Source organism: Gekko japonicus, unplaced genomic scaffold (assembly GCF_001447785.1).
Source record: "Gekko japonicus isolate JY-2015 unplaced genomic scaffold, Gekko_japonicus_V1.1 scaffold134, whole genome shotgun sequence".
Classification (NCBI taxonomy): Eukaryota; Metazoa; Chordata; class Lepidosauria; order Squamata; family Gekkonidae; genus Gekko; species Gekko japonicus.
The window spans coordinates 88,348-99,046 of record NW_015172007.1 but is presented as its reverse complement, the minus strand read 5'-3'; the positions used below and the strand labels follow the sequence as shown (position 1 = coordinate 99,046).

At 42.6% G+C, this 10,699-nt stretch overlaps 1 protein-coding gene across 1 annotated transcript in view; it reads left to right on the top strand.

Annotated features, from left to right (window-relative positions):
* The first annotated feature begins 3,504 nt into the window (after positions 1-3,504).
* Positions 3,505-10,699, top strand: part of BRDT (bromodomain, testis-specific) — a 54,285-nt gene continuing 47,090 nt past the window's right edge. The window contains exons 1-2 of the mRNA XM_015420180.1: positions 3,505-3,696; positions 8,805-8,942. Coding sequence (XP_015275666.1) covers positions 3,505-3,696; positions 8,805-8,942 — 330 coding nt within the window. The remainder of the gene's footprint in view (positions 3,697-8,804; positions 8,943-10,699) is intronic.

Below are 10,699 nucleotides of genomic sequence, written 5' to 3'. Positions count from 1 at the left end.
AGTTTCTCTTTATATGAATAGAGACAGGCAATAATTGAATCCTTATCTGTCTTGCTTACGAAGAATAATGGAAAGTGTAGTAAAATGGTGCACTGAACTTGGTGGGACTTTTTTTGAGTAAGCATGCATCATGTAGCATTCTGACTTACAAATTACAAATGGATGCCTTTAGACTAAATGTTGAATGGAGTGACTTCGTATGTCTTGTTCAACTTCTTGCCTCTGTAAAGTCATGTAAATTGTGTGGGATAGACTGGTAGTCTCTTTAAATGTTTGATATATGTTCTACTTGGCTGAAAGAGGACTCTGAAAGCTAGTAAAGAAATGGAGGTGGGGAAGCCACATTTGTGACTACTGAACTGCCAAAGCTGTTCCAAAGCCTTATAGAGGAAGGGGAGAGAGAGATTAATTCAACTCATACATCTAAGAAGCAGGTTCTTCCAGGATCTTTGCTGTAGATTGTGATAATGTGTGAGTTAAATATCATGATGTGCAAGATACTTTTTCCTGGACTGTCAACTCCACGTATATTGTCAGTACGGAAGAAGCAGATACATTAATCTGGCACCTCGATTCATGTAGCATTCTGAGAACTACAACAGTTAATTAAAGATCAGGCTAGCTTATGCTAGAAAATCTTCCACTTCATTACAAAAGCTTTTTTAAAACAGGTAATGCTGGGCATGGTTGCTGAGCTAGCTTAGAAAAGGATATATTGTGGGCAGTGTTCCCTCTAAGCTGAGTTAGTGTGAGCTAGCTCACAGTTTTTTAGCCTCCAGCTCACAGATTTTTGTCTTAGCTCAGGAAGGATGGCTCCAGAGCAAACTAGTTTCTGCAGTAGCCAAATCGCTCACTCACAACTTTAATGCCAGTAGCTCACAAAGTAGAAGTTTTGCTCACAAGACTCCACAGCTTAGAGGGAGCTTTTTGTGGCCTACGTAGCAAATGTATGGGCAGTGGGAGTTCAGCAGTGAAAGGGGAAACACATAATGTCTAGCTGCACTTAACTTATTCAGTGCTGTCAACAGCCTTTGACTGGAAAGGAGGCATGTTATGTTACTGTGCTGAAACACTTAAGCCAAGAGCTCTTAAGATGTAAAGCCAGTATATGCGTGTAGCTTTCATTGGTACAACAAACTTCGTTGCTCTAACCAAGCAGTATGCAGGCCCTAGCCTCTTTTTATACATTACATTAAATCTGTTGTAGCTCTTTATGTGCTTATTACAATTGCTGTATTTAACCTATATTCCCCTTGTGTGTTAGTACTTTAATTAACTTGCTTTGAATCAAATTCTATTAAGTTCCTTAGAACCTCTTAATCCTCACTTAATTACAAGCTCAATTTTTTCCCCCTCCACAGTATTTTGTTTCGCCATGATACCCACCCGGCTATTGGCTCAGGGTGGGCTTTGAATCTATATCTAAATGACTGATCATGTTAATTATTTTAAAACCTCAGTTTTTAAGAGGGGTTTTAGTTCTTGCTTTTCCCAGAAGTTATAAATTGTAAAACAAGGAAAAATGAGCTAAGAACTGATTTGTGTTTTCTACAACCGTATGGCTGCTGTCAATAAGCACACAATCTAAAGGAGAAGTGTTCCAAGAGTGGGTGTGTCCTCTGGTGCATGTCATTGGCTACACAGGGTTGTGACGTCACGTGTCGCATGTCATTGGCAAATATACCGACGAATGCAGGGAGATGCACACTTCTCAGCCATATGTGTTTACCATTGCAAAGACTGAGGTACCCCAGAGGCCACAGAAAGTGTGACACTTTTTGTTTATCAATGTTAAATAGCACATAACACTGGAGTTTTGTGACTGGACTACCAGATTGCAGTTTTAACACTAAGGAAGGGGATGTAAACTCTGCATAATTTCTGCATAATTTCTCTGACTGAAAGTGGGTTGCTTTAAATCCCAGTGGGTAAAATGAGTGGCATCTGTATTGTGCCTGCCTTTCTCCATATTATGGCTTAGAACGGCCAGAGAGGTCACATTTGCAATAAGTGAGGGGACTATTAACCCTCCCCTTTCCCAATCAACGAAGCTCTGGTTCATATCTCCCCCTCCAACATATTAGTGCCATGAATGAACCAGGTGCTGTGGCTCAGTGGTAGAGCATCTGCTTGGCATGCAGAAGGTCCCAGGCTCAATCCCTGGTATCTCCCGTTAAAAGATCTAGCGGTAAGTGATGTGAAAGTCCTTTGCCTGAAACCTTGGAGAGCCATTGCCAGTCTGAATAGACAAGTCACAATACTGACTTTGATGGGCCAAGAGTCTGGTTCAGTATAAGGCAGTTTCATGGGTTCCTATGGTTGAGGAATATAAATGTGACAACTGAAGAAAGGATTCCCTGCATTGTGGGTCAGTGAGAAGGAGCCACTGCGGTATGGTCTAGGGTTGCCAAGTTTGATTTTCGCCGCAGCGGGGGACTCCCGGCTGGTGGCTGGAGCGCGCGTGCTGCATCCACGTCACTCAGAAGTGACGCGACCACGCCGGGCATGCTGGGGGCGGGGTCACGACCATCCGAGGGAAAACCATAGAGTTTTCCCTCAGATGACTGTGGCCCTGCCCCCAGTACGCCCGGCGTGGTCGCGTCACTTCCGGGTGACGTGCACATCGGGGTGGGGCTCCCCCTGGGGCCCAATCCGCTGGTGGCGGGGAACGGGCCTCTGGGGCGGGGGTTTCCCCGCCCCCAGGGGGGACTTGGCAAGCCTAGTATGGTCACCCCCAAGGTTAAGTTCAGACATATAGCAGAATGCAGCATCGCTTTTTGGTACTTGAAGACAAGTGGCAGAGAAAAGGCTCTGGGGAAGAGTATATTCATGAGTAGCTCTTGACTACATCTTCAAAAGCCAGCCTAGAATGGAAGATTCTATGGCAGTTGGGAGGACTGTTCCGAGGCCTGGGAGGGAGAATAAGAAGTTATCTACTCTGGCTAAGGGTGTATACCTAGGCAACGTATTTCATCCCTTAGCAAATACCTTGGGCGTTTATACCCCACGTTACCTTAATAAATATAACTGGTATGCATTCAAAAGAGCACAATTTCTAATCGGCAATTCTTCCTCTAGCTTCTGTTGCAGACCCCTCCCCCATGCTTCTGACCTTGGATATCTGTGGTCACATGGCACACCAATGCACCATGCTTGCTGAATGTGGATCAATTATTTGGCAGCATGACTTCATTCATGTTTTTATGCAGGCAGTAAGAAATTACTTTTTCTCAGAGGGTTAAAGATGGTTTGGAAATGGGATTGCTCCTCATATAGACATCCCAGCATAACCTCTTGTATGGTTTCAAAAATGTCTTTGAAAGAAAACAGTGGTCCATAAGAAATGTGCGTGATTCTTTCCAGTAGTTTTCAATTCCTTAAAAAGCATTGTCTTTCTGGAATAAAGTCATAGAACGAATCAATGTATTTTCCAAACACTTTCCTTTACAGATTGTCTGATGAAGACACTGAGGTCTAAGGCAACGGAAGCTGCACAGAGAAAAGATGACTGCCCCAAATGAGCAACATATGGCAACTGTCAATCCTCCCCCTCCAAAATACATCAATACCCAAGGAACTGGTTGTTTGACCAATCAGCTTCAATATTTGAAGAGGGTAGTTATGAAAGCCATGTGGAGACATAACTTTTCCTGGCCATTTCATCAGCCAGTGGATGCTGCAGGACTAAAACTTCCAGTAAGAGCACTGCCATCATTTCCTTTTACAGAAACCTTAACAATATTTAAGGAAAACAAAGCAAATGTATCTTACTGTGCCATCTATCTTCAAGTAAGGATCTCTTGTCAGGGATATCTGCCTTACTTCTCACAATTCTCTGGCTTCTTTGATAGCTGTGGTCACATGAAGGCGAACTTTATTAAGTACTCCTGTTTAGCTATTTTTGGCATTTGCCTTCAGCACATGTTCCTGGGAATATGTTCGTTAGTGCTGAGATGTTCTGAAGAACAATTAATCTTCCCTTGTGTGTTTTATATAGAGGGATGTTTTTCCAGCTTTCTCTATAAGCATTCAGAAACAGGTTAAAACAATTTGTGTTTCTCACAACTGACATTAAAGTCAATATGTAGGTGCTTTCTGGAGATACTGAAGGAGATCTGAAACAATAAACAATAATGAAAGTGTATAACTCATAGTTGGATAACCATCCAAATTTTGTTTATTAGACCCAAATATCAGGAAAAAACCAGTGTTTTTAAGAAAGTATGAACTCCCAACCTTATGAATTTTAAAATTTGTTCTTGTTGATTAAAATTGGCTTTCACCAATTTTAAGCAGCTGAAGGTTTAGTTACTTGAAATCTGCCTGCGTCAGCTTGCAGCTAACAGCACGTGCTAGCTATTCCTTTGTCATAAGCACCGAGTCACAAAGAATCATGGAGGAACTCTCCCTTAAGAAGTCAAAGTTGTGAGGATGTCTTGGAATAGACTTCTTTAAAGCATCTGGAGGAACCGCCAACTAGGGGTGCCATGTGCCCACCAGCATTCCAGTGGCTGGTGGGTAAAAAAAAACTTTAATTGGCGATGGTGTGATGTCACTTCCAGAAAAAACTGGAAGTTATGTCAGTCCTCTCTAGGAATTGCCATAACCTTTATGGTTTTACAATAGGAGTTCTGGTAATTCCTAGAGAGGTACAAGGTTTCCATCTTCCAGGTGAGACCTGGAGATCTCATGGAATTACAACTGATCTCCAGGTTTTCCTGGAAGTAAACGTCATGTGTCGCTGACGGATGCCTCTCCCCATCTCCTTGCCCTCCCGATTTCCCACTGGTTGCCAGGATGGGCTAAGAAACTTACTGCCAACACTTCTCTGTTCACGTGAATATTATTACACATATTACACACATTACTCTTATCCTGTTAAGGGACATGTGTATTCAGTCTGACACTGGAGAGGCATTTGATTAAACACTGACTTTTATGTAGTGACAGATGGAGACTGCAGGGTTTTCTTTCTTCATTCCAGAAGACTGTGTTCAACCCTGAAACCAGTTACACCCAGCACCACTTAATCTAATTAAGTCTACAACCTCCTGCACAATACAGGCCTTCCTATTATCGCCTAAAATTACCCCTGCCCTCAATTATTGTGTATTTAACAGCTAGACAGATCTATAGGTCATGGAAGCTTGCACACTATTTTGTGACATTTTGGTTGATCCTAAAAAGAGAGTTCCATCACTGTTTCTTGAAACGTTTCTGTGGGACATTGACTGTTCGTGTTGTTAAATCTGGTTTGTGTGTGTAGTACAGGTGGTTTTTCTTGGGGTAAAAGCTGGGCAAATGTGTACACAATCACAAATTAATGACAAAGTAATGTGTAACCAACCCCATATATATATCTTCTGAAGACTTAACAGTCTTTAAAAGTTTTAATTGGGGCTTTAGTGTGTCATATTTCTTCTGAAATCTCCTTATGACCATACTGAATTCAGGGCTGTAGTTTGCATGGGGCCTTCGGGGCGATGCCCCCTCCTGAATTCGCAACACCCCTGAATCATAGAGCCCAGCCAGGGATTTCTTCTGCCACGTCTGCTCAAGTGTGGTTTCCAGCTCCCTTGGATAAGCCGGCAGTGGCTGCCACCCATTCTTGGTAGAGCAGCTCTTCCCCCTTGTACCCTCCTTCCGGAAATGCGCTGTTCTCATCATCGGCACATTTCCAGAGTAGCCAGTAGCTGCATGTCTTCATCAGAGCCCCTTGCTTCCTGTTTCCCACGGTCGGCAGCAGAGCTTCTTGCTTTTCTGTTTCCCACCATCTGTCTGGGTTAGAAATCCTCCTCTGAATTTTTTAGAGTGTAATATATTTTAAAATATCTATCTTTCTAATAGGTTAAAATGAGCATGTTTTAGATGATAATTTGCTAGGAGGAAGATGATCAAACTGGATTATATTGTATATGATCTAGGCATATAAGTGCCTTTTGGAAGTTAATAAGCAAGAACTACCTCATTCTTTTTTCACTGTTCTCTTTCAAATTCTCTGTTATACGAACACACCAGGACCAAAGTGATGAAAATGACTCTAACTTTCTTCCTTCAATTCAAATTTTGAGCTTGCTGGTTTTAGAATTGCCCCTCTCAATTCATCAACTGAAGTTCTAATTCATGAATCTTCCAATTAGCTGCTTAAAGTCCACGAGTCATAATTGATATCCGTGTTGACTAATGCTCTCAGCCTTTTTCTCAGGTCTATTCTGTAACTACCCAGAATATTCACGCTTCCTCTATAGGACTCTCCATCACAATATTCATTCTTTGGCTTCAGGTATTCAGTTAAAACTAAAGCCTTCAGTCATGTTTCTGTTTTCTTGACAAACTCGAGTGGTCAGTTTGTCCAAAAGCGCTTTCAAAGTGACTGTCACTTTACATTTCTGGTATTGCATCTCAAGAGACTCTTGTCACTCGAGGTTAATATTAGAGGTCATTCACTCAGTGCAGTTGCAAAACTAGGCAGCAGCCCCAGCCAGTTCAGCCTCTTCAATTTCTGAGGCAGCCACTTAAAATTTATTCCATATACACATAAGAGCATTATAGCATTAATTTTGGCTTGTACACGTCTACTAACTTGTGTGTGTATGGGAGAGAGGTTACAAGCCTCATTTCCCATATATCCTTCCTCCACCCACAATCTGGCTGATAACCTGGATTCAATAATATTTGCAGGAAAGAGCATGAATGCTGCATTGTAGATATGAACAGCAATTCAGGGTGCCACTATGAACAACCCTAAAATGTGTGCGTAACTCTGTAATGACCCACAGTTAGAGGATGTCTATTCTCAATATGTTGTCGAAGGCTTTCATGGCCAGAGTTCATTAGTTGTTGTAGATTTTCCGGGCTGTATGGCCGTGGTCTTGGCATTGTAGGACCTGACGTTCTGCCAGCAGCTGTGACTGGCATCCTCAGAGGTATAACACGGAAAGATGTAGTAGTCTTCCTCTTCTTCTTCCTTGACACCGAGAGTACTCCATCTCTCTGTGTTATACCTCTGAGGATGCCAGTCACTGCTGCTGGTGAAACGTCAGGTCCTACAGTGCCAAGACCACAGTCATACAGCCTGGAAAACCTACAACAACTAATGTCTATTCTCACTTTGCCACACATGCATTAACTATAATTAGCTACTAACTCTCTTAAGAAACAACTCTAATGTTACATTCTGAATATTACTTAAAGAATTTAGCAAATGCTGTTTGTCCAAGGAAGAAAAGCACTCCTCTCCTAGAGAAATCCTTTCCTCTCTTCTTTAGAACTTGTGTGAATATGGTAGTGAACAGAATGCCTTGTTCAAATCAAAGTCAAATACCTTTAATGGCATAGCAGTAAGATACATAGATGTACAATAACACGGCATGGATATATAAGACATAAGCAATATGAATCAATCCTTTACTAGAATAGATCTATCTTTGACTACTTCGGCAAGAAACTTGGCCACTATAGTTGTAATATTAGGATTATTTTTTATTTTATTTAACATTCGACTTTATATCCCGCTCAAACCCCCTTATCCAGGGGGTCTCTGAGCGGCTTACAGGTCGGTGCTAGTCACCATTTTTATCCCCTGACTAGGGCCACATATTTATACAGGGTGGGGAAACCTACCAGCACCCTTATGGTGGTGGTTGGTGTTGTTCTTCATCCGGCTCAGGTGTAGGTGGTTTCCCTGGCGGGGTGCTCCTCTTTGGCGCTCGGTGGTGACTTTCTCTTCTTGAGGCGCACGACTCCCGCCTCCTTCCGGCCTCAGCAACGTCCTTTTCCGGCTCCGCTGTGCCGGCGCTCGACGTCATCGCGCGCCCTTTCCTCGGCGGCGGTCGCACGATGTTTCTTCATCCAGCCACCAGGGATCGCTCCTCTGGCTGCACCCGCTCGCCGCCGCTGCCGCCATCTCACCGCGCCGCGCCATCGCACTGGAGCCGATGTCTCGCCACCGCCGCCATCCTCAACCACCACGCTAGGCAGGGTGCCCCTCACCCGACTAAGGGTGGGTACCCATTTATCTACTTACAATTAAGTTGCTTTCGAACCGCTGGGTGGGCAGGAGCTGGGACAAGGGTCGAGAGCTCACCTCGACCGCGGTGGTACTCGAACAGCCATAGTGGCTGCTCGAATGGTGTTACTGAGCAGGCATTTAACTGCCTGCGCCACCGCTCCCTTAGCATCCTTTAGTAGATTTTGAATAACTTTTTCCCTATTAGAACTATAATTAGGAGGAAATAAAGATGACAACAATTCTTTGCGTAAGAATTGAGTGAAATTGACAGTCAAAAATAATATGATATATTGACTCCACGGATTTTAAAGGACGAGAACATAGCCTTTCATGAAAGGGAATTTTCTTAAACTGACCTGAAAGCTCTATTGAAGGGAATACATTTAGTCAGGCTAGTGTAAAGGCTGTACGGTGCAAAGGCTGGACTAAGTTGTGAAGACCTTGTTCAAATCTTTCCTCAGCATGAAACTCATTTGCTGGTGTCAGGTAAGGCATTATTTTGTGGGCTACAACTCTCGTGCCTGCTCAGTTCAAGAAGTGTTGGAAGGATTACTGATAGACGATGTACATGAAGTACTAGAATCTGGCTGTATAAATGCAACTTTCCTCCCACATATATGTAATATCTGGCCATTTTATTCCTTCTGGTTGAAAATTGAATTAAATGCTTTTTGAACAGGACAACATTTTGTGCATACAATAATAGGTTATCTACATCCTACAAAACTAGTTGTTAATTCATTATGCTCTCATATTTCCCATTTTTCTTTTTTTAAAAACCCTCCACAAACAGGATTATTATGATATTATTACAAAACCAATGGATTTGACTACAATTCAGAAGCGTCTGGAACACAACTATTACACATGTGCTGCTGAGTGTATCAAAAACTTTAAAACTATGTTTTCAAATTGTTATCTGTATAACAAGGTATGTACTTGAAATATGCAAATTCAAATTTCTAGAGGTCAGTTTGGGCTATAGCACTGTGATGGGGGTAGAAAATGGGATCTGTCTTGCTTCCTTTTTCACTCTAATACTTGCATAATACTTGCATATGTTCTAAGTGTTCAGTAGGATAATTTCCCTGTAGTGCTGTGTTTCCCAGCTTTGGGGCTAGGTGAAACTGATTAATAGCATCTGTCCCTTTTGAGCTATAAATCTCGGAAATTGTGCCCCATAGCACTGAGGTTGGAGTGCAGTTGAGAGACTTCCGGGAAAACTTGGCTCTGTAGGGCTCTGCTGTCTTGGGCTAGAAGCTATATGCAGACTGCTTGTTTCCAATCATCCTAATGCCGCTGAGTGGAGTGAAGGCTTATAGCTGTGCTCTGCCATCATTCTGCCAGGGCCCAAAGACAACATGAAGAGAGAACTCATGCATAGCTCTCATTCTGCTTCTTTGGAAGGGTTCCCCATTTTGGTGTGACAAGGGGAAGGCTGTATTTTTCTGTACCCCTGGACTTTTCCCTAAGTAAGCACAGGTCTCCAAAATAGTTGGGTACATTTTGGTTCCTTAGTGGCTCGCAATGAGGGGTGGTGGTGGGTGGGTGGGTAATTTTTACTATTGGAAGGAGCAGGCTGGGAGAAATCCATGATGGACTGGGGAGGGAATATATGACCTGGAAATCCCCACAACCAATTTTTCCCCGGGGGGGGGGGTCTATAAACTCAAAGGCTTGAGAAAGCCAGCTTCTCCTCCCTTCCCCCCAAACATGGAATGTTCTCAACTACCCATTCCTCTTGAAATATCTCAGTCTCTATTTATTGCAATCCAAGATCAGCCTTTTGAAGCATGCTCAGTCTTCAACGAGCTGTCCAAGATTGGAGTCTTTTGCCCAATTTTCTTTCTTTTTTTTCTTTTTTTTTGAGCCCCCGGAGGGGATTTTTTATTATTTTTTCCAAACTACAAAAACTATCACAGAAAAAGGGAAGGGGGCCTACATATACGGGACAAAGTATAGAAACCCACTACTGACTAAAAACCCAAGAGAGGAGATCCTCACTAGTTTCATTACATCAAGTCTTCACTTCATTTAGATCAATATAAACTGAGTCAGACATTTAAGTACTTTTTCCTTTTCATTAACTCTTAAAACTTAACTGTCTAAGAACAGTACCCCCCAGTCATCCCCATTCACAGTTCTCAAAGGCACAATTCAGAGTCTTTCAGCCTTTACTTCTCTTTTCCTCGTCTCTTCCGCAGCTTATAAGGACTTTTTGGGGCAGCTGCCCCTTGCTCCGTCAGAGAGTCCTCTCTGGAAGAACCCGAGTCCCGCCACTAGACTTGCTGTCCTCTTCTTTTTTCCCATCCTGGAAATAGCCATTTATATCAAATTGAGTTTGTCTGAAGGAAAAGCACAAGCTCTTTGTACTTCTTTCTCCGTTGTCTTGCTTCAAATGGAATATCCTTTAGCGTTCTGATAGTATTTTCCCCCACTTTCAGTGGTACTCCAGAAACCGCTTTCAGGATTGCATCCTTCTCAAGAATCTTATAACAATTTCCCCAGGCAGATTATTTTTCTTTATATAGCCTGAATATGATCGATAGACCACATCTATATCGCTCAGCAATGCTTCACAATAATTTGAATGCAATTCCATGAATTGAATAAAACTCCACGTAACAGAAAAGGGAGCCGCAAGAAGCAAAATAATAATAATAATGCATGTACTTCCTGCATGCCTGA